This window comes from Dermacentor silvarum, chromosome 2 (genome assembly GCF_013339745.2).
Source record: "Dermacentor silvarum isolate Dsil-2018 chromosome 2, BIME_Dsil_1.4, whole genome shotgun sequence".
NCBI lineage: Eukaryota > Metazoa > Arthropoda > Arachnida > Ixodida > Ixodidae > Dermacentor > Dermacentor silvarum.
This window is the reverse complement of record NC_051155.1, coordinates 169,837,600-169,861,895: the sequence shown is the minus strand read 5'-3', so window position 1 is coordinate 169,861,895 and position 24,296 is coordinate 169,837,600. Positions and strand designations below refer to the sequence as shown.

Genomic DNA, 24,296 nt, shown 5'->3' with positions numbered 1-24,296 from the left:
AAGTAAGAAACATTCGGCAAGAAATGTCGTCGAACTACGTTTGTGACAAGTGATACGTGCTGTATATTCCAGCAGCCACAACAGTGTTGTGTCATTAATTCTGTAGTCGCCGATGAGCGAGCAAGGTTGCGCTGCTTTCTCACGAATGACCGTGGTGTGAGGTGCAGTCAAGGTGCAAATATGATTTTACAATAACCTTGTCTTACGTTTCATATTATATAAGTTAATTGCGGGGAAGCCAGCTTCACAAACATTACTTATCGTACATACATCGGAAGATGCATTTCGAAAGACGCGTGTCTCGCGCATCCTTTCAGCTATCACGAGAAAGCTTGCGAGTAGGCACACTGACAGTTTTAGAAATATTGCTATATAGACTATAAACTACTCAAATTTCATGCAACCTGTGAACCGGCGGTGCGAACTCACACAGCAAAGTAATAAAAATTTTCACGTGTTTATTTGGGAAAGCAATAAACCACGGAGAAGCAGTGCAAACTTATAAATCTAGAGATAGGCTATGTACATGCGAAGCAGGACGCTGCTCCGAAGTAAAGCGAATTTTATTTATGATACAAGAAATCGCTCGAGCATAACACGAAGCCTAACAGATATTCGCTGTTCCGAGGTATTTGGCATATTATAGTATACCATTCGCATGCAAGAACGCTTCTTTACGTGTTCTACGTGTCTATTAAAGAATACCAAGTGGACAAAACTTATCTAGAGCCCCGTATTCTGCTCGTAGCACATGTGTTGCTTTGGGACGTTCGTCTTGGTCGTCAGCCTATTCCAATTCACTGTAGAACAAATGCCTCTCACAACGATTTCCAATTACTACTGCCTTGTATCTTCGATCCAATACTTCCATTTATTCCTAACGTGATCGCACCACCCAATTCTCTGCCACCCTAGAGTGTTTCCCTTTCTCTAATTGTTATCGCCCCTACGCGTTACATTACTTGTCCCAAATAAACGTGTTTCTTCACAGCTTTGAGAGCGTGACTACAAATCACGAACTTCTTTTTAATTTATTACCAGGCTGTTGAGCATTACCGTAATGTCCAAAAATTAAAACGACGTACGTGGAAACACGTTTCTCACTGTCCATGCGTTTTGACCGGTGTTAAGTGTTCTTTTAGTACTTTTTTTTTGCGCTTCGACATTGGCTCTCACGAAGCCGCGCCAGCGCTATCACCGGTATCGCCCGCTCGGCAGGACGTATATGAAAACAGAATTGAATGAAAATGATTACGACTCCTGAATACTTTTCGCTAGCATGCAGTTAAGTACAATGAATAGGCTCTGCCTCATTTCGTGAGATACTTTTGAAACATCTTTTTTTTTGTGTGTGGAGAAGTGGCTGTTGAATATTTAGACATTTCCTAAGCTATTTCTCCTATGCTTCCTCTACTTGAGTGCGCAGCGCCATACCGACTGCTTGTCTATATCTCGAGGGCTTTGGAATTGCCTAGGGTTAAATATTAATTTTCAAATCCAGTCTATTATCTCGCCAGCATGAATTGTAGCGTTTCTCCGTACCTATTTGAATAAAAAAACCTTGGCGAATATTTTTCTATTTCTGACAGCAGCTTACTGAACCTTATTCTTCAAATCTCTAACGTCGCCTTTATTCTATATTACTATTATTTTAGTATTATCCCAAGGGTCTTGTATACTCAAAGTCATGAGACATTGCGTACTAAGTGTACTTTTAGTGTACTATCCCCCCGCCGTCTTTTAATAGATCCACCTTTATTTAAAGGTGCGCGAATATTCGAAAAGTGGAATATGAATCGAATACTGTTTGCTATTCAGGAAATAACTATTCGAAGCAGCCAAATATTCGTCTCTGTTCGCATATAAGGAATAACAACACTTATCCGAGTCTACCAGAAGAAATACACATGCAAGTGGCGGCTGTTGCGAATGATTCTGCTGTAGGGGAGCTGCTGTCGCTGAAAAAGAAAATTGCTGAGCAATCGAATGGAGTATCCAACTTCTGCTCTATAATTTCAATCCATTCAATTTCGCAGTATACGAATTCGTTTTCTCGATTTAGAAGATTTATTGTTTGGGCAATGCTACCGCATTTGCACCAATTTAGCATAATAAGTGGTTCTATAGTATTACACTCTGCTCATTGAACGAACACATCACTCTACGTACATCTAGGAGTGTGTTACGGACTACCGTGCAAACTTTCTATTTTAATTTGCTAAGCAATAAGAAATTATTCCGTATTTGATTCGATGCTCGATCGAAGGTCGTCTTTTTTTCTCTCGAATATTCGTGCATAATTCGATTGGTAAACTTCGTTATCCGATCACCCCTACTGTTATTCCATCTTCTAATTTCTCCTTTACCTAAACATACCTATATTGCGAAGCCATTTTAACTTCAGTAGTTACACTTGGAATTTCCGTACTTTCTCGGCGGACTGCGCCTAGTTCCTGCTTCATGGTGCGAGTATTGTACAGCCCGGTATAGTATTCCCAACGTCCATTATCATCGATATTGCTAATGGCGATACTATGGTTATCTCTGCCTGCATGCATCTGATTTCCTCCAATGCCAAGTCTCTTCTTGATTTTATGATTGCCTCGTTATTTATAATACAGACTCCTCAATATTTGCTTTTACCCACGCCGGGGGCTTAGCGGCTATATGGCGTCGCGCTATTAAGCGCGAGGTCGCGAGTGCGACACCCGGCCACGGCGGCCCCATTTTGATGGGGGCAAAATGCAATAACGCTCTTGTACTTAGATGTAGGTACACGTTAGAGAACCTCAGGTTGTCAAAATTAATCCTGAGACCCCCATTAAGGCGTGCCTAAAAATCATATCGTGCTACTCGCACGTACAACCCCAGAATTGCTTTTAAAATCTTTTCTTTGCTCTAATGTCGAACGTCACTTGCTTTAGGTTTGTGGGGAAAACTTATATTGTTCAACCAATTCAACAATGTAACCTGATATCGAAGGTTTCATGCTGTCATGAACCCTTTGCTTTCTTTTACTTCTTCTTAAGGGAGCGTACGTGTTTCCGGTATTAGTGACCAACACCCGAATTCAGCGGCGGCCCCTGGAATTATTTTCGTTTAGATGTCATTTACTGCCTATTTGTTATCCTCATGCTACTATCTAAATCCTCATATTTGTTCGTTACGAACCGCCTGTATTTGCTTTTCTCCTAAGTGCCAGGCAAGCCTGCTTTTTCCTCGCAACTTTCCCACTTTTATTCTTTAAATTGAAAAAAAAAAGTATACCAATTGAATCAGTATGTCATTAGCAACAGCACATAGCGGCTGCATACAGCACAGCGCATCCCTAGTATCCCCATAGTACACCCTAGAATCCCCTAGTACCCCCATCCCTATTATCCTGGCTGCAACTTTGTTGCAATGGCTATTCATCAAGCCGCAGCTATCGACGCGGAGAGAGAGAGAGAGAAACGAAGAGGGAATGGTAGAGAGGTTAACCAAGGACGTGCCCGGTTGGATACCCTAGACTTGGGGAGGGGAAAGGGGAAGAACAGATATGACGTGCAGGTGTTTGTTGCGAAAGGGGCATTTTCTATTTATTTAAGGCTACTACCACTTGTGCCACCTTGGCACATCCATTACGGGGGATTGGCCAAGAATGGGCGCGTACCCATCTCACATAACGCAGTGCCGAAGTTGTCTGTTCGGGGTCAAGCGACCCACGTTGTCTACTTGTCAAGACAGCAGCCATTACATACGCATACCTAGTGGCCCCAAGTTGACTCTCCTCCCACGAACGGCCACGAACATACAAACCGCCGAGTGGAGGGAATAGCGAAAGAAAGAGAATAATTTATTTAAATGATGACTCATAGGCCTATTTGGAGAAGTGGGTAAGGGCAAGGGCAAGGGAGCTGAGTACCATATGGCTCACCATGGAAGCTTCGCACATGGAGTTCCATAGTGAGTTCAGTGTCTCTTGGATTTTAGCCCGTAGTCGGACCCAGTCCCCAAACAGTACTTCAAACGCCACAAAGCTCTCGCGCGAAAGCACGCGTGTCTGAAAGAGCTAGTTGACGTTTACAGGAGAGAAGTATGTGCATGCGATTCAGGCCACATACACCTCCCACCACGAAAACGGGAGAAAGGTAAACATGATCGATCGCTTTAAATAGGGGAATAATAGTCAAACTTCCCACTGTTTTCCGCGTCGTACTCCTTTCTGTGCATGTACCACTCTTCGCCCTCGACAAACATCAAACAGCACCTTCGTCCTTCTGACATCACTGTGTCGATGTCCGACAATGTACACCATGTATACTGCCGTTAACATTTTGCCATAGCTTCTACTGCATAAATATGATCATTGTAAGATATTAGACGTTGTATAGGATGACTATAAGTACACTTGTACGCGTCACGTTTAGTTTTACAGCATTTGATTAATCACTTCCAGAAAGCTTCGTTTCACAGATTCTAACAGATGCATTGAATCTACATAGCTTTCTTTTTACTGGCTTTTCTTTGGCCGTAACCTCTCAGTGGTAGTTCAAAATTCTGTTTTTCCTTGTGTGTCTTGCTTTATACGAAGGCTAATGCTTGTTATATATGGCGGCACTCTGCCTTATCTCTAGGCATATTGCTTAGTGATTCAAACGCGATGCTCAGAGCGCAAGGCAGCCGACAATGTTTGCGCCAGCTGTTTACGCTGGGGATACCGAGCTGATGCATCATGGTGTAAGATAAAAGCGAGGACCCTTTCTGAAGCATTGCGACTGCATTCGGCACACAGCAATCAACCAGTTCTCACAGGTGGCGCAAAAAAGGCCGGCCGCCACGCGGTGCGATTATCGCATTTGAATCGTTGAGCACTGTATGGTGGGGGCACCATGGCCGCCCTTCGTATTGTTTTCCTTTATTACTAAAAAATTACATAACTCATATGACCCATATAAGTCATGTCCATAATCTTATTTCATATGGGATCTTGTATAAATCCCCCGTATGGTACCCATATACAAGAATATAATCTCACGAAATTGCAGTATGTGACTTTTTTGTAAAAGGCTCATACAAGCGTAAAATTGCTTTCGTGTTAAACGATGAAGACGTAATCCGGTATAAGTGGTTTCGACAACGTCATCATGAACGATGGTCTTAATGTTCTGAATGTGGCTGCTGGCTTCAATAAGTGTATATAGTACGGTTATAATGAGGAGTGTGCGTACTTAACTGCTACATTAGATGTCTATTAAACGCGATAAATATGGTGGAATGGCTCAATTCATTCACTTGGTCATAACCGAAGAAACTGATTTCACCTTATTTCTATAACAATTGCCGCCTGTTCATAATTTTCAGTAGTGATAACGCAATTTATAATTTTTATTCGTTTACACTGTTCATAGGCTGTAGCACTATGTAAACTTCCACCGATAATTGTTTTTCTCTTCGGTACATCTTCGCCAAATTGCTCTAAATTGCCCATACTTTTCGTTTGAAATCGAAAATTCGATAACAAATTCAGTACTTAATTATTGTTTCTGATTTTTATTTAGGACACCAAACACTCAACTATGTTTGGATTCCTTGCAGGCATGTCATGACGGAGCTGATTGAAACCGAGAAGACCTACGTTCATGAGCTGTACAGCATTATTCAGGTATTGCACCTGGCGTACGTTATAGTCTTTCTTGCTGGCTTGCTAAAGTCAATGCGACTGTGTGTTTCTTTCGAAAAACTAAATGGTCTAATCGAACAAAATATGGTACGAGGCCTAAATATTGCCTTTGTGTGAAAAGTAGTTTATTGGTGTTATTCAAGCAAGTGGTTGGCTATCTTGAACGGTTTCGACAATACATAGTCTACATTAGATTGGCAAAGAAGATGTGATACTTTGTCTGGAATCAGTGGCAAGAAGAAAACATGCTAATCCATTTGAACGTGGCAGTAGATTACGTATTCTAAGTGAAGAAAAGCACGTAGCGCGAACGCCGTAGGAAATTGTCGTAAGTATGCATCCGTGCTTATGAAAGTCACAATCTCTTCGGTTTTTGATAATGCAATTCGTATGCAAAAATACCATTCATGATTTCTCACTTACAGCGGCACTACTGCATTACTGCTGAAAGCTATACCAGAGTCTGGACATGCAAACGAAAATTAATTGGTTGGGAAGCTTGCAGAGTGCGAGGGAAGAAACACGCGAATAATTTTTTTTAATGTTTTTAGAGTGTTCTCTCATATTTCACTCTCCAAAGACGCTGCTGTATGCTGCACGTCATACCAACGCGCGGTGATTAGAACAAATGCATGGCGAGTCGGCTTGCCGTAGTGGCGAAGCCTTCTCAATTTGTGCCCGCTGTTGCGGTGTAACAGCGCGAAGTATTAGAACATTTGTCATCGTTTCTGGTGTGACTGCTTCCGAAACATTGTTTGCTTCGCATCTATAACAGTGATTGTTTGAATTAAAACCGACGCAGAACATAAAACACTTGTTTTTACGCCATTCTAATTTCTTATACTTGTTTTCTTTCTTTTTGTTGTTATTATTATTGTTATGATTTAATGATACGTTTTCTTAATAAAATTGAACCTGAAAAAGTCAAAATGTATTTGTAGAAACAAAGTCGCGCATTATATGTCCTCACCCAATTGCTGGCGGGACGGTCGGTGATGTTTCACAACAGAAAACAATCATTGAAATGGGAATCGACAATTGTAGGATGTAGTTCTCAAACAGGTTACTGAATCGCCAAAATCTGGTGCGTGTCCTTCAATGGACTTTAAAGCATCATTATGTTCTATACTATAATCGCAAGACGAGTCATCAGTATTCATATACCACCAATCATTTAAAGCGCCCAATTCGCCCAGTCAAACTATCGCTCGTGCCATCCTGAACGCGCAACTCCCATTAGATTTCCCAAATTATGAGCAGCACAGTGCTTGGGCAGTTCACGTGAGGGAGCTAGACCCCGTGAGATCACCGCGAGCTGATGACTAATCCGCCCCCGGAAGAGCAAAACAGATACTCTGATCGCAACAGAGCCACCCACCCTCATAAATCACCTTCCCACCCTCTTTTCCCATCTGTGAAATCGCTAGATCATATTATCAAGATCCCCCGTGCCATTTATTACAGAAGTCTGTAGAGGACCTAACAAGATATATATCGAAGGCTTCTGAGGCCACAACGACGAACTTTTCTCGCCACGCTTCTGATTGCGAAGTTCTAGGAAAGAATTCGGTCGGCAGAGGAGGTTCGAGTTGGCACCCGTTAATACTGAGAGCATAGGCTTCATTAAAACATGTTGCAGCCCCCATTTAATTTTATTCGCAGATGACCTCTTTAGTGACTCTCGGAATGGAAAACCGTGCCGCTCTCACTAGTTTTGCCGGGGCGAGAAATGAGTTGCTTCGAAGTTCTATTCAGGTTTCCATGAACCGCTATCAACCCCTGCCTCCTCCCTGCCACTCTCTGCGTTCCAGGGGTACAAGAAGGAAATGACGAACCCCGAGATGAAACACCTCGTGCCTCACTCCCTGTACGGGAAAGCTGATATACTGTTTGGGAACATGGAGGCCCTCTACCAGTTCCACAACGAGTAAGTAGTGAGCCGCGAGATGTATTCTTTTTTTTTCTCCTCTCTTTTTCTACGATAGCAGCTATAGGGACACTCCAGCCTGCACAGGAGGCGTCGGCGTCATGACCTGGTAACCTGCAGCCCGCTTCAAGGCGGCGAAAGAGAACGCAGAACTAGCATTCCACGTACATCACACGCAGCGGTACTCTGTCGAACACGGCGTTCTATGCTGAAACACTTAGGATAAAAAAAAAGAAAGAACGTTTACGCTTAGCACTGACAGCGATAGCAAGGTATAGCGTTGCTCTCGGACTCATTTGACGGTGCTCTAGGTATACGCGAATGCGACATACGCAGGTGCGTCAGAATTTCTGGCATCCTTAAAAGCTTAACACGCCGTGTAGCGCTTGTAATCGCGTCGCCTGTAAAAGCGGCGCGAGTGAAATTGCATTGATTTCAGATTGAGCACTGATATTACTTTGCCCTTTTTATTAGTATAAGAATATTTAATATAAAAGGCGCATGTTGTGAATGAAATATTTCATGGCTTTTTTTTACGCGCTGCATTGCTAGAAAATTCTGAGGAATAATTCAGTCAAGAACATAAGACCTGACGAGCAACTTTTGAAGTTAAATATTATAGCATCTATCTCGCATATAAGGGCATAGATAAACACGTAACAAACGTATACTTATATACTAAATTGAACTCGATGGCGCCGTCGACGGCAAACATTTGCCTCGAGTGTACATATCCCCGCCAGTCACGAATTACGATCGACCGTCGATACATGTGGGAAAGATGCACAATTTTATGCCATAGTGCTTGAGACTCCATCGAAAGCAAGTCAAGGTGATAGAATGACTGTGTGTTTTACGATGAGTCATCATAATTACAGAGTAATTTAATGTTTGATATTGTAAGGTCAGTCATGCTACGTTTCTCGAAAAAAAAATGATTGAGTCACCCGCTCGAATTACATGCACAAGTTATTTACTGGCGGCAAGTATTTCAAGAAAGAAATAAAAATATTACGAAGTTGCTACCGACATGCCCCACGTCAAACGTCACGTAAACCGTGTTGTGCCTTCACCAGAGCTGTACTCTGTAACGATACATATTGCCACATGGTGTAGCACAGCAAGGGGACTGAAGAAGAAGATAACGAGGTTCGTCTCGGTATCGCGCGTCGACGCTTACGCTTGCCTGGTTTCTCATTCAGCGTATATTTTACAGCAGGGTATACGCGAAAATTTGGTGGAGGTGCTGGATACGCTCAATTTATACAAGAGACCCCACTGGGTAGCAAGTACCTCGCCCCACAATTGAAGCTGACTCCAGTTCACCGCACAAGCCGGTGAATCCGAGGCCTCGCCCCAGAATTTGGAAACCTCCAGGAACAAGTGATGACTGCGACCACTGCAAGATCTACGGAAAGAGTGACACCGACTTACCTAATGGTGCTGAACCCCCAAGTGCCAACGGCTTTTCATGGCGACACATTTGAAGACGTGGAAGACTGGCTGTTGGAGTTCAAGGACGTGGCTGCGTGTAACGAGTGGGACAACAACGCCAAACTCAGGCACGTCTACTTCAGCCTCCAGGATAGTGCTCGAACGTGGTTTATGAACCGCGAAAGTGCCCTGTCATCCTGGCTCGAGTTCCAGCGCAAGCTACTGGAGACTTACTTCAGCCCCGATCGCCGGGAAAAAGCGGAGTGAGCCCTCCAATCACGCGTTCAAAAGCCCAACGAGAGCGTCACGATGTACGTGGAGGACATGACGCGTCTCTTTCAGCGTGCCGACCTGAGCATGTCGGAAGAGAAGAAGGTGCGTCATCTGATGAGAGGCGTAAAGGAGCAGCTCTTTGGCGGTCTTGTTCGGAATATGCCCAAGATTGTTGCGGAGTTCCTCACCGAAGCCACCGCGATGGAGAAGACGCTTCAGCAACGGTCCAACATGTACAACCGGCAAGTCAATGCCGCCTGCACTCCGGATACGCCGGTAGGCTTCGGGTGCGACGTCGCCTTGCTTTGCGAGCTGATTCGCTCCGTGGTTCGCGACGAGCTGCAGAAGCACCACGGTACGTCGCCACCTCCAGTCAGCTCCCTCGCCAGCGTCGTACGCAACGAAGTACAGCAGGCACTGCAGGCATCTCTTTCCAGCAGTGAAGCATCACCTCTGCCAAGCGAGTCCCGGCGCAAGACTTACGCAGAAACATTGCTGAGCCCCGCCCAAACTTTCGCACCTACTTATGTTGCGTCGCCAGTCGCGTTGCAGGCGGCGCAAGCCGCTCCGACAACCCCGCTACCGTACTTCGACGACCGCCGAATACCCGCGAGAAAATCAGAGGTTTGGCGAGCATCCGATCGACGACCGCTGTGCTACCACTGCGGTGAAGCGGGTCATGTCTATCGGGAGTGCCCCTACCGACGACTCGGACTGCGGGGTTTTTCTATCGATTCGCCTCGACCTAGGTTCGGCCAAAGGCCTCCTGACATCGCAGAATTCCTCGACCAGCAGCGCAGGCCGGACACATCGCAGCGGCAGTCACGCTCACCCTCATCGCGTCGATATTTCCCTGCTCGTGATTTACCACCTCGAGGACGACGCAAGGGAGATCACCAAGTCCACGCCGGGAAAACTGACGTCAGCGACCTTCCGAGGCGGGGCCGCTGATACTCGACGAGCTGAAGACCTCGCATCGTCCCGAAGACCGCAGAACAACGAAAACACGATGACGCCAGAACCAGTTCCCGCGAACAAGATGTCACTGGACATACCTGTGTTGATCGACGGCAGAAACATGAGTGCACTTGTAGATACCGGCGCCGATTATTCTTAGTGGCAAACTGGCGAGCGTTCTGAAAAAACTTACGTTGCCCTGGGATGGGGACCAGTTCGTACGGCAGGTGGCTACGTCGTCACACCGATTGGCTTATGCACCGCCAGAGTAGAAATTCGCGGTGCTGCTTTTCTCGCCAGTCTTGTTCTACGCGAGTGTTCCCGCGATTTAACTCTTGGGATGGACTTTCTCCGGGAATATGGCACCATTATTGACCTCCGCGAGCGCTGCATCACTTTCTCGACACAAAGGGCAACAACACAGACCGACGCCATTGGACACAGATCCGCACTTCGCGTTTCGGACGACATCATCACGATACCGCCGCGTGCAAGTGTTATGGTTGCGGTCAAGTCCGACGAGCTACAAGACGGTGAAGCCATTGTAGAAGGCAACATTTATATGCTGCTGACCCAAGGTATTTGTGCAGCGCGAAGCTTTGTGAAACTTCGTGATAGCCAGACAGCGGTCCTCGTTCCAACTTTACTTTTGAGCATCGACATCTTTCGTGGCACGTGCTGCCGTCGACTACGCGGAACCATCAACAGAGATCGTCGCGTGTTTTGCTTCTGAAGTGGACACAGAGTACTGTTCGCTCAGAGACATCGATGTAAACTCTGAGCTTATGGACGACCAAAAGAACGCACTGCAGGAACTCTTGAATGAATTCCGCGCATGCTTCGCTCGATCTACTAAGGTGGGCCAAACATTAATCACGAAGCACCGAATAATGACTAATGTACTCATAATTCGGTGCTTCTCATAAGTAAAATGGTAGTAGTTTAGGTTAGCAGAATCTTGAATTTACGCTAAGCTTAATGTTTGTGCTCTATTCCTTGTTACCACTGCACAAAAATGGCAAAAATAGGTCGCGTCCACAAATGTGGACGTCGTGACGGAAGGGCATGTAATTGCTATCGCAAGCAAAACGCACTTTGCAGCGCAGGCAACGCTTCGCGGGACGCAGTGCACAACATACCTGGTAGCGTAGCCACACATACAGGGAAACTGACAGAACAACGTGTATTTCGCCTCATTGCATGGTGAGACTGAAGGCTACCTGCTGACGAGCGTATTCTCAGAAGTGTCCATGCTCCACAGCGCCCACACGTCTTATAGCATTAACCAATAGAGATAACCAAGGAGCGTCTGTGCAGCATATCCTAAGTAGATCCTACAAGGAAGTCATTGCTTATTTTACAGCGTAAGTTGTTATGGGCTCATTGTAATAGCCGTTTGGGGTCGCGATGCTTCCGCCGCCGCCCCGTAACCGCTATCCCATGCGAAAAAAAGTACCCGCTCTCCGCCGGGATTGAGCCCAGGACCGTTGCGTGTTAGGCGGATACTCTACCACTGAGTCACGCAAGCGTTTGCTATCCGAGAGCGGGAAAATGTACTATAAACGCGCCCTATGCAAGCGCGCAGGCGCAGACGACGACATGCGATTCAGACGCGGAACGCAAACAACGTGGTCCACAAGCCTCCGCCGGTATGGTGGCTCTATCTCTAGTTAAGGCGCCGGCAAACGCAACCTTTCAGACATTGTAAATTTTGCTTCCGCCTTAACTAGATGGCGCTAACATACTGACGGACGCTCGGGATCACGTTGATTGCGCTACATTGGGCGCGTTGCAATGGGAGCGAATGTTACAGCCGTAGTTGCATTGTCGGCTGCTTGGCTGGGCCGAACGGCGCTAGCCATCGCCGATGGAACGCGTCGGCTTGCACGCGCGACGGCGTCCCAAGCAGGCCGCGTCGGGCGCGTTGCAATGGGAGCGAATGTTACAGCCGTAGTTGCATTGTCGGCCGCATGGCTGGGCCGAACGGCGCTAGCCATCGGCGATGGAACGCGTCGGCTTGCACGCGCGACGGCGTCCCAAGCGCGTTCCTGACGCGTTCACTCAAATTACTAGGTAGTACTGTCGAAACGCTCGTCTAGCTTACGTTGTGACTGTGCTGCGTGTGCCGCGCAGGCCTAGCATTTTTTTTTTACAGTCATCCTCCAATAGTTCCCACTCATTCGTTTTCGTTTTTTTTAGGGGGGGGGGGGTGCTGCGTACGATGCCAATTTTTGTCCAAGCAATGGGTAGTGTGTGCAAGAACACCGCACCCCGTAGGGCTGCTTTCTGATCAAAATTAACGTAGATCGGGTGCAAAGTGGCCTCCAGCTTGTTTCTATGTAGCTTTGGTGTATATATAATTAATTACTTGTGTTTTGTTCAAGGAGCTGAAGTTGCTTGATGCTGTGGTCTTCGATTTCCAGCACACATCCTTGTTAGTCTTTTATTTCTGGATAAAGTAAAATAAAACATGGGAAATTCGCAGGTGACGCTGGAGTGCAGGACACCATGCAAACTTAGAATAAAATAATAAGTTAGCACGAGCTTTTGTTCCTGCTTTCAACTCATTCTCTTCAATCACCGATAATAAAAGACGTTAACAAAAGTACATAACATTGGGGAACGTTATCAACTTAGTATTTCAGAAAGATAAATTGCTTATCATGAATAGCTTAGCGTTTCTTTTTTTTTTTTTTGAGACTAAGTCGATGCAGTGAATACACTCAGTGGTGCCAGCTGTTTGGCAGCATGGTATTATGATTGTAGGTGGGGCTTTTTGCCTGAAAACGGATTGTGTCAATGACTTTCATATTTGCTCTCGCTCCAGCCTCAGTAATATGACCGCCTACTTAGGGGCATTGTAAAAGAATAATAATGACTTAAGCAGCTCATAGCCGGCCCATTGGACGTTATTGTAAAGCTCTCCATATTCAAATAAGGTTACATTAAAGTAAAGCATATCTCTTTTGTTACTCATGATTCAAGAACAGACAGATATGAGGCGATTTCATCTCAATTGTGTTGCGAAGTAAGATTCAGTGAACTGTTACGTTTACGTGAGCCTGTGCTCATCTTGACACTAAATTGAAATAAACTATTCGACATGTCTTATTGGTGAAATATTAGTTCTTTCCTAATGAAAGTGCGGCAATAATTTAATAACGCGTTCTTTCTCCCTGCTTTCTTTCGCCATTTAGCGTCTTCCTACAGGACCTTCAAAACTGCCGAAGTACTCCTGAGTTAGTTGGAACCTGTTTCGTTCAAAGGGTAAGCCATCCCTGCAACATTGCCAACTGTCGAGCGCTTTCAACGTTTTGCGGGTAGGATAACGTGAACCGATGCGCCACTTCGTTCTTTTCAGAAAGAAACTTTTCATAAACTGTACAGTGCATATTGCATGAACAAACCAAAGTCTGAAGCATTGAGACTCCAGTGTGCCAGTGACAATGCCTTCTTCAAGGTAAGCAGCAACGTAGCTGGTTCTTCATGGCAGTGTTGTTAGATGTCATTGACATGGTATTTGACCAGCAAGAAAGCGTCTTGACGTTTATTGCTGATGTTCGCTTCTGACGGGCGCAATAGCCCAATACTTCCTATAGCCAGGCGGCTGGCGCAACCCACAAGATGCACGGCTGCAATACATAACATTTAAGTTCCCCAGAACACCACTCACAATGGGGCATCCAAATGCCAGGAAGAGCTCCAACACAGCCAAACGTACAACCAGACCAGTGTGAACTCTAGCCAATAAAGCTATCATTAGCAATTCCTAACGGGATGGAAAGTCACTACCTATTGCTTTTTTTATATACGAGTACGCATGCGAATACCTGACACATCCCTTCATGATGACACCACTCAAGATCATTTCCTATGCAATGTGCTTACTTGTTTCTGGCCAATTCATTTCCAGCTACAGGTCTATGATAACGCCCGATATGGCCTGTAAAACATCTACATTGCGTTTATTACACTTTGCATATCATTGCACCTTTAAGAAGCTCTTCGTGTTTCAATATCCAATGCCACTAGAGTACAAGCTGCACATTGCGCCAAGCCAGGAGCGCTGTCATGCAAATGCACTTATCCTCACATCGCGTGTGCGACCCGCTGCATCAGAGTGTCGACACTCTGGTGCAGATTGTCGAGAATGCAAAAAATAAAATAAAAATAAAATGTAAAATCCCAGGCCGTTCAATATGCAGCTGAAACTTATTTTGATATTCCAGCTTTGTTATAAATACTTCAACCTGGCAGTACTGCTACGGGCTTTATGTACATTTATTGCTTCTCTATTAAACAACGGCATTTTAATCACCTGTTCTCCCACTGTTAGGCTTTGCACGCTTCCGGAATATTGTGGGGAAAGAAAAAGAAGATAAATGAAAAGCGTCGATTGTTTCATGCTGTAAACGAATCATAAAGCGAGTTTTATGGTTCCGTTCCAAAAAATAATATAAATAACATAAAATAAAAGAAATGTTAATAGGGTATGGCGTGAACAGGTGACGCCACCTCAAGTTTTTTTTTTTTTTTTTTGCGAAGCTGAACCAGGCGATAGATGTGGAAGTTTAGGAAGCGGCAGACATGGTTTCTCACTCAAATTAGGGCTCGTGGGCTGCGGTCGTGCTCGGGCTTATTACCTTCGTTCTTCCCGCACCTTTCACCCTTAAACGAGTACACCGCGCTAAGCGTGGACTATGTTATTTAAACGTGAGTACGAAGGGGTATTTCCGACAGCGCAATAAATATGCTGTCCAGTTGGAGACGATGCTGCAAGAAATATTACTACAAGCGAAAGGAGAAAGAAATGATTCAATCATATTTTTGGGGAACAAAAGAAATCAATTCTTTTTATCTAACTAAGTTACTTCGACGCGTCTGGAAAGGTTGGCGAATATTTGTTTTTGCAACTTTACCTAGCCTGTTCAACACTGCTTACCAAGTCTTTACGGTTTACAAATTTCATACATTCCTTAATGGCTGGAGTTTATTCCTGATGATCGGTATAGCCGGCCCATAGTTGGCCTATTTTGCCATTGCTCCTCATTTATTAAACAACAACAGATCTTTACGCTTTACCAAGGCTGTTCAAACATGGTTGAGTTTCTTTTCTTCCCATTAGGAATGCCAAAGAAAACTGAACCACAAGCTGCCATTGGATGCCTATCTGCTCAAGCCTGTTCAGAGGATCACAAAGTACCAGCTTCTGCTCAAGGTTAGTCTAAGTTCGATTCTTGGACCGACATTCCTGCTTTGAGGATGCCGTAAGTTTGCAGTCAGCGTTTTGAGGGAGCATGCAAAGGGCCTTGCAACTTGTTCTTAGGCTAGTCGGTTCATACTTAAAGTAATAACAATGGTGTTAATACGACAAACACAAGAAATGTGACAGGACGAACGCTACACTTACAACTGGTTCTCAACCACAACCAACTCATGACTACTTCACTATAATATTCGGGGTGTCCCAACTATCACGCACCAAATAAAAAAAAAGAGCAATTGCGTTACTTGAAGAAAACCTAGTGCATATTGTTGCCAGTACAGTGGAGTATGGTATGGTATGGTAAATCTTTATTACGGTCCCTCGGAACGCGCGTCAGCACGTAGCGGGCCGCTCCCACGTCGGTACAGAAAGGCCGAGCCTCTCTGCTGCGTCGCGGGCCCGATGGACAGCCCATAGCTGTGCTTCAAGATCGGGGCTGCTTAGGGCAGCCTCTCATTTGGTCGACGTGACATCGTCGCCGTCGTGTTAATTGTGCATAATCAAAACATAAAGTGGAGTAGCCGCCAGTAATTTTTTTCATTACTGATATTTAATTAGGTAATTGTAACTAATTATCTAACTTGAGAAGTACTGCCCGAATTATCAAAACGTCAATGAGAAAATTATAGAGCGACATGAAAAAATCCCGATACAGCTTTCTGTTGCTCAATACGTGCTACATAAAAGTGTTTTTCGGAGCGTGGAAGAAGCCCGCGAATACACGCAAAATCGACTGGCCGCTCGAGGCACTTTGATTGCTATGCTATGGCACTATGCAGCCCCATGATTGTGTCGCTCGAGGCACAATCATGCGGCAGCATAGCGTCAAGCATCGTCGTTACTTCTCGACCGTGGATCAGACCGAACGGCGTCATCCTTGTACTTTCCTGGCCCAAATGTGACATACGGCAGAATCTTGTCCCAGTGGTTGTCCTCCACGTCGACGAGTATACAGAGCACGTCAGCGAGGGTCTTGTTGAGTCGTTTTGTAAGCCAATTCGTTTGAGGATGGTATGCCGTTGTCCTGGGCCGTGCCGCTGAGCGTGAGCACACTTTTCAGAAACTCCGCTGTGAAAGCGGTTCCTCTGTCTGTTATGACGTGAGCTGGAACACCACGTCTTAGGACGATGTTCTCAATAAAAAATTGTGCAGCCGCAGCAGCCGTGCCACTCGGAAGGGCCTTGGTTTTCGGTGAGGTAGTCTGTCACTGACTATGACCCATTTATTTACGCTGACAGATGTCGGAAATGGGCCTAGAAGGTCCATTCCAATTTGGGCAAACGGCCACTCCCGCACTGCAACGGGTAGCAAGAGCCCGGCGGGTTTGTTGGGTGGTACTTTGCGTCGATGACAGTCCAGGATAGTTCAAGCGTAATGCTTCACCTCTGCTGCAAGCTTTCGTCAGTAGTATTTCTTTCTGATTCGTGCCAATGTCCGTGTGCAGCCGAGATTCTTTCTCCAGCGTGCCAAACGTCCAGAGGGTTCTTTCAAGTTTGTCAACCAACAAAGTGAGTGGTGGTCGCTCACTACTTGGAAGGAGCGGCCGTATAAGTACGGGCGAAACTTACTGACTGCCCATACTACAGCCAGGCATTCCTTCTCTGTGGTGTAGTAGTTGGACTCCGCACGTGACACGGGCTCTGCTCGCGTAAGCAATGACTCGCTCGGCACCATCTTGCCACTAAACGAGCACTGCGCCTAGGCCCATGTTGGTGGCATCTGTGTGGACTGATGTAGGTGCATCCTCATCGAAGTGAACGAGTACAGGCGGGGTTCAGCAACGGGGGCTACTTCAGCAACGGAGGCTACTGTGACTTCATTCGGCGTCGCTGTTTGATTTGCCATTGCAATCTCCTCGCGCACAATCTCCATTATCGATTGGTGCAGATAATTTTTGTTGGTGGCCGTCAGTACTGTAGTTCCTGCAAACGCTCCGCCAGCGTGCCGGTCATATTGCTGGTGGCGTTGCTGCAGCGCCCGTTCGATTGCTGTGGCCTCCCTAATAAATTCGTCCGCTGTTGTAGGTGGGTTGCGTACAAGGCCAGCTAAGGGCTGTGCCTTGACTTCATGCATGAGATGACTCAGCTTCTTTGGCTCGGTCATGTTGGGATCTGCGTGGCGAAACAAGCGCGCCATGTTTCGGCAAACATCGCGACGCCCTCATTTGGTATTTAGATACTTTACCGAAGAAGGTTTTGAGCATTATCCCTTCGATTCGTATTTCCGAAGTCCCAGTTTGGCAAGCTTCTCCTCGCGCTTCATGAACGATGTTATTGCGCTCCCTTCGAGGGCGAAGTGCACGTTTGAGAGCTTCTGGTCGGAACGCCAGTTGGCCACGTGTTCGTACTGGTCCAGCCAGTCTTCAGCATCTTCATGCACGCCGCCGTGAAAGCTTGCGTGGATTCGAAGGTTTTGAACCGTCACCTGTATCGTGCGTGCCAATGCCATTTCTTGAGCAGAGGTGGTGGTTGACAGAAATCGTCCTTGCACGAACCGGATTCTGGGCTTAGACCTTGCAGGCGGCTTGTGCGGTGTAAAGACGTGTCTCGATGCGGGGATGTCTCACTGGGCTGAATGTAGGCTGCTCAAAGGAGTCCTGATCATCAGGCGATGAGTGCAGTACCAGCGCGGCCTGCCGTTACAGGCGAGCAAAATGGGATAGAATGTCTCGGCCGTAGTTGAATTCTCGGCCGCTTGGCTGGGCCGAACGGCGCTAGCTGATGGGATTGAGTCGCGTCAGCTTCCACACGCGACGGCGTTCCGAGCGCGTTCCTGATGAATTTTCTATGCCGATGCCCGGCTTTTTTATGCTTTCTTTATGTCCCCGGCTGGTGCGCCGCGGCGGATGACACCGTTTTCGATGCACGCGGCAGACCGCACCTTTTTTTTAAATTGCGATAGCAATTATATGGGCACTCCAAAGCGTATTTATGCCGTTGCCGTCACCGTGAGGTTCCGTATGACGTCAACGGCGATGAAATCGTCGCCGGGCTCCGGATGCTGTATGTGCGAGTGAAAGGACGCGAGGGACGCGCGCTTTAACGGGGAGCGAACGCACGTCGAAGTGCTCTCTGAAGGGCTGCATAATTAAGCGTCTCTTTCCACCTTTTTTTTATAGAGAACAAACGCGACTTCTTTCGTCGCGCGAAAGGCTGTGGGAGGGAGGGGAGGCGACGTTTAGCTGTTGCACCAAATGCGTATTTATATAAAAGCGCCGCGCGCGTTCGGTGCGAACGCGGGCAAAACGCCGACGGCGTCGACAACAGTTCTGCGCGTTGCTGGTGCTGCTACATGTCCAACTTTATACAGCTGATAAAACTACTATCCTTACTCCGTATAGCTCTCTATTAATTTGCTATAGCAATTGATGCTTCGCCTTTCGGGTGAAACTGCAACAATTGTTTTATCGAGCGACCGTGGCAGTACCCAGACAGGGCTCGATACTGGCGCTCGAGCAGCTTGCGCGTGCACTGCGTTCTTCGGCCACGGTGTTCCGACCAGTGACAGACCGTGAGCCCTCGGAAGGCCTAGCTCCAGATCGTTTGTGGATCGGAGGATGGCTCAACAGTTCGTGAGTGTGTCCGCTGAGCTCCGTTTTTTTGAGCCGACCGCTAGTGCGAACACGGCGCGAGTTGGTTTTGCCAGAGACTGATCATGCTGCGTAGCACCGATGAAGTATCGTCGTTCCTCACGGACACGGATCGCGCAGGATGTGCGATTCGGTTCAAGGTCACTGTAACGGAGGAAGAGCTCGAGGTTGACGGCGGTGTCCGCAAGGAACATGCGCGCCTCGCTGAAGGTGTCCTCCGTTCACAACAACTGAACTTCATCCAAGGTTGGTCGCCGATCCTTTCTGCCGCTAAGGAATTACGCTGCGCGTACGAACGAGAGTGGCAGGAACAAGACCCGAGGCGAAGCGGCTCGAGAACAAGCGGCCGAGGCGAAGCGGCTCGAGAATCAGGCGCGCTTCATCACGGAAAACATAATGACGTTATCCACCTTGAGAACTGCCCACAGATGGAGTTGATGGATACTGTTCGTGAGGCAAGCTACGATCCAGACCCTTTCGTAGTGTGGAAGAAAGACAGCCTTGCCCTCATCCAGCGGGGCCAGGCCGAGCCTCAGGACGAAGACGACGAAACGGCTGAGGAAGCGGAAAGTGACCTGGATGATTTCAGCCTGTACAACTACATGGTAGAGATGCCGTTGTGGAGTCTCACCCGCGAGCGCCAGTGGACTGCTCTGCGACGCATGTCATTCGAGAACACCAACGTAAAAGATCTGGACGCATTCTTTTCAGACCTGCGTGAAAGCGAGGACTCCGAGGAATCGAGTGACACCTTTAGTTTGCACCCCGGAGAGCCATCGTCCAGGAACACGGAAGCCAAACCGTCGACTTCCGCCTCGTCGGCTATACCTAACATCGGAGCACGCCGTGGACACAAGAAGGTGGCCACGGGTGGTGGCAAGTACCCTCGCGTCGCGAATGAACGTGCTCCTGACGACAGCAGCGGAGTACCGCCACTGCTGCCCAGTACCTCCATCAGTGTCGCGGTTAACTGAGAATGGGACCTTTAATTGCGAGAGGTTGTCCTGTCGCACTCTATCGGCACACCCGGGAATAGAGAACGCATTCTTGTTGTTGTTGCCTCAAACTCTTCTATTGAGCATGCGCGCACTCTCTAGCAGATCGTCTTTGTCGTCACCATCGTGGCTCGATGCAGACAGGGGCGCGGCAATAGATATGCGGCAATTTCAGCTGACGGGACGCCAGCGCCGGCTACGGCGCCGACGCCGACGTCGGATTTCGTGCGACGCGGGGCCCTTAACGCCAGCGGGTTAGAACGGTAATCTTACAGCGTGCGGCCCGCGGTACGGGGCCTCGACGCGTCTATCTCTTCGCTCCCCCTTTTCCCGCGTTTACTTCTATTGCGATCCATACTGAGTATGGGCAAAACGCTAGAAATTTACGGACGTGTTCGAACGGCGAGATTTTCAAATCGAATCGAATACCAGTATTCGAGAAAAAGAACCTTTTGAATATCGAATCGATTATTAAGTGAAATGAAATGTTTCATAGATTGTGTTCCACAACGGAAGCCTTGTTTACACAATTTGATACATGTACACCGTGATGCTGCATGATAACATCATGTTTACGATGACAAAGAAAGTAAGTGAAAAAAGGAACAGCACCTCCCAAATGCACGTGTAGTGCTCGTTAAAATAGCTATGTGGCAATACTACACTGCAGCGCATCGTTTTGAAGGAATCCAAACATGGTGGGATTGTTCAAATAATAAATTGCTTTGTATAACCCGAGACAGCGAATTCATAGGTTGCCTAAGACGAGACATGCCTACCAACGGCTCGTAGCTATTGCGCATAAGTGACCTCTTCCGTGTTTCTTCAGGAACTCGATTGTATGCGCAACCACTGCGGTGCTGCTAAAACAGAATAATTCAGGCGAGTCTCCAAGGACAGATAAAAAGCTACAGAAATTCTGAGAATTGTCTACTAATGCGTAAGCATTGTTTGCCTCGTCTGTGACTTGTCATTGCTTACTTTTGCTTACTTGCTTTTCCTAGCTTATCCGTGTCTACCCATGGCTTTTCCGGTGGCAAAGAATGCTTAATGTAGACAATTCTCCTGTTTCTTGGCGCATCGCAGTAATCGTACCATGTGAGTCGGAACGCCGAGGAACGCCGGGCACGAGTGTGCCTCAACGGAACAGAGTGGGCCAAAGGGAACCCCAGCTGCTGAAGTAGCGCGCGAGGAATTGCGTGAGGTATTGCACGAGGGGAGAGTGCATTGTCGCGACGCCGTGTCACCCTCGCTGTCACTCTCACAAGCCTGTGTTAGACGCCCATTCCTTGTCCACACAAGCTCTCGCCTGCGTTCTAAGTGCGCCACGGTAAGACCCAATGAAAACACGCCAAACGTCTCAACGCACTCTCTTGTCCGCGACGAGTTCATAAATCGAACGACGTTCAGCAGCATTCAATTGGACGTTGGTCCACACCAAAATTTCAAGTTGGCCCACCTCTAAATTTAAGTAGGTCCAGGATGTATAAGTGTTAGGTAGGGTAAAGTGCAGTGAGCATAGGTTAGTGAGGTCTAAGATTTCTCTCAATTTGAAGAAAGAAAGAATAAAATTAGTCAAGAAGAAACAGGCCAACCTAGACGCAGTAAGGGTAAAAGCAGACCAATTCAGGCTGGTGCTCGCAAACAAATATGCAGCTTTAGAACAGGAAGATAAAGACAACATAGAGGTAATTAATGAAACCATAACTAGGTTGATCTCAGAAGCAGCAATTGAAGTGGGAGGTAAGGCACCAAGGCAAACAGTAGGTAAGCTCTCCCAACAAACAAATGACCTAATAAAGAAACGACAAAACATGAAAATGTCCAACTCGAGAGGTAAGATAGAATTCGCTGAACTGTCGCTACTGATGAACAAGAAGAAAGTAAGGGATACCCCAAATTATAACGTGAAAAAGATTGAGGAAGCAGTAAAATATAGACGCAGCATGAAATCAGTGAGAAGAAAACTAGGCATAGGACAAGGCAAGATGTATGCACTGAAAGATATACATGGTAATGTCATCAGCAATTTCGATGACATAGTAAAAGCACCGGAAGAATTCTATACTGACCTGTACAGTACCCAAGACAGCCAAGCTACTTTCATTCGAAATAGTGATGAACCGGATACAGAGGCTCCTACTATAACTTGCGATGAAGTTAGAAGGGCCTAGAAAGACATGACCAGGGGAAAAGCGGCTGGAGAAGATGGAATAACAGTAGATTTAATCAAAGATGGAGGAGATATCATGCTTCAAAAGCTTGCGGCCCTTTATACGTAATGCCTCACAACTTCAAGTGTACCAGAGAGCTGGAAGAACGCCAACATTATACTAATCCATAAGAAGGGAGACGTTAAAGAATTCAAGAATTATAGACCCATTAGCTTGCTCTCAGTATGGTATAAAATATTCACCAAGGTAATTTCAAATAGAATCAGGCCAACACTTGACTTCAGCCAACCAAGTGGACAAGCTGGCTTCAGGAACAGATATTCTACGATGAATCATATCTATGTCATCAACCAGGTAATAGAGAAATCTGCGGAGTACAATCAACCTTTCTATATAGCTTTCATAGATTATGAAAAAAGCATTTGATTCAGTAGAGATACCAGCAGTCATAGAGGCATTGCGTAACCAAGGAGTACAGGATGCATACGTGAATATATTGCCAACTATCTACAAGGATTGCACAGCAACCTTGGTTCCCCACAAGAAATGTAGAAAGTTACCTATCAAGAAAGGGGTCAGGCAAGGAGACACAATCTCTCCAATGCTATTCACTGCATGCTTAGAAGTATTCAAGCTCTTATACAGGGAAGGTTTAGGAGTGAGAATCAACGGCGAATATCTCGGCAACCTTCCGTTTGCAGATGATATTGTCCTATTCAGCAACAATGGGGACGAATTACAGCAAATGATTGAGGACCTTAACCGAGAAAGTGTAAGACTGGGGTGAAAAAATGTGGTTGATCCCTCTTATATAGGAATCGGTATAGAACACGAAAGTGAAACGTGTCTTCACAGAAGTAGTGTAATGTTTATTGCACATTGATATATAATGTCTATTGGTGTTTTGTGGCTAAAGCGCCCTTAGGCGTTGATGCACCCACGCTGACGCCTGGTGGCACGTCTCCTCCATCACGACTACCAACGTCGATGACCATGAGCAACCGTCGTGCATATGGAAGCTGCACTACGCTGCACACGCTAGCACAACGCGAAAGACGAAGCACGTAACTGACACACTAATACAACGCGCAAGACAAAGCACGTAACTGAATCGTCACCGAGTCAAATCAGCGCGTACAGCGCGTCGTAATTGCAGCCTCCGCGATCAACTTCAGAAACATTTTCAGAGCTAATTGCGGAGGCCACGCTCCGCTGTGCTGAGTACGGTGAACGCCACCTGGCGTTGGTAGTGCTTCTTGATTCCAGCATCCCTTCGAATGCTGGCATCGAGGCGTCGTAGTGCTGAGACCACCGAAGCGTTCACTGTCGGTGCGCGTTAGTGTCATAATGCAGTACTTCTCTTTTCTGCTCGTAGGCGGCGGCACCGCCCCGAGCAAGAGCGCGGGTACACGGAGGAGTGTTAGATATATAAGGCGCGTCTGTGTAGCTCTCTGCAAATGCGTTTGTGGCGCAATGGGTTAAACGCTCGGCGATCTATCGTCGCGGACCGAGAGGTCGTGGGTTCGATTTCCAGATTTTGCATGTTTGTGGAACTTTTTCTTCTGGTTTCTTTCTTTGTATTATGTTCGTGTACATTGTAAGCTGACGTATTTCCGTGACGGAAATACGTCAGTGAAGTCTTGGTGGACCCCGGCATAAAACACTTTCGTGTTAAAACAATATGCAGAAGACAAAGAAAATGTTCAATACCCTGGCAAGGGAACAAGAATTCAGGATCACCAGTCAGCCTCTAGAGTCTGTAAAGGAGTACGTTTATCTAGGTCAGTTACTCACGGGGGACCCTGATTGTGAGAAAGAAATGTATAGAAGAATAAAATTTTGCTGGAGTGCATACGGCAGGCATTACCAAATCCTGACTGGGAGATTACCACTGTCGTTGAAAAGAAAAGTGCACAATCATTGCATTCTACTGGTGCTAACATATGGGGCAGAAACTTGGAGGTTAACAAAGAAGCTCGAGAACAAGTTAAGTACCACACAAAGAGCAATGGAACGAAA

The 24,296-nt window shown here is 46.6% G+C and overlaps 1 protein-coding gene across 1 annotated transcript in view; it reads left to right on the top strand.

The window, feature by feature from the left end:
* Window positions 1-24,296, top strand: part of LOC119442094 (guanine nucleotide exchange factor DBS-like) — a 128,663-nt gene that overhangs the window by 85,793 nt on the left and 18,574 nt on the right. The window contains 5 exon segments of the mRNA XM_049661885.1: window positions 5,578-5,644; window positions 7,474-7,589; window positions 13,451-13,520; window positions 13,615-13,713; window positions 15,379-15,471. Coding sequence (XP_049517842.1) covers window positions 5,578-5,644; window positions 7,474-7,589; window positions 13,451-13,520; window positions 13,615-13,713; window positions 15,379-15,471 — 445 coding nt within the window.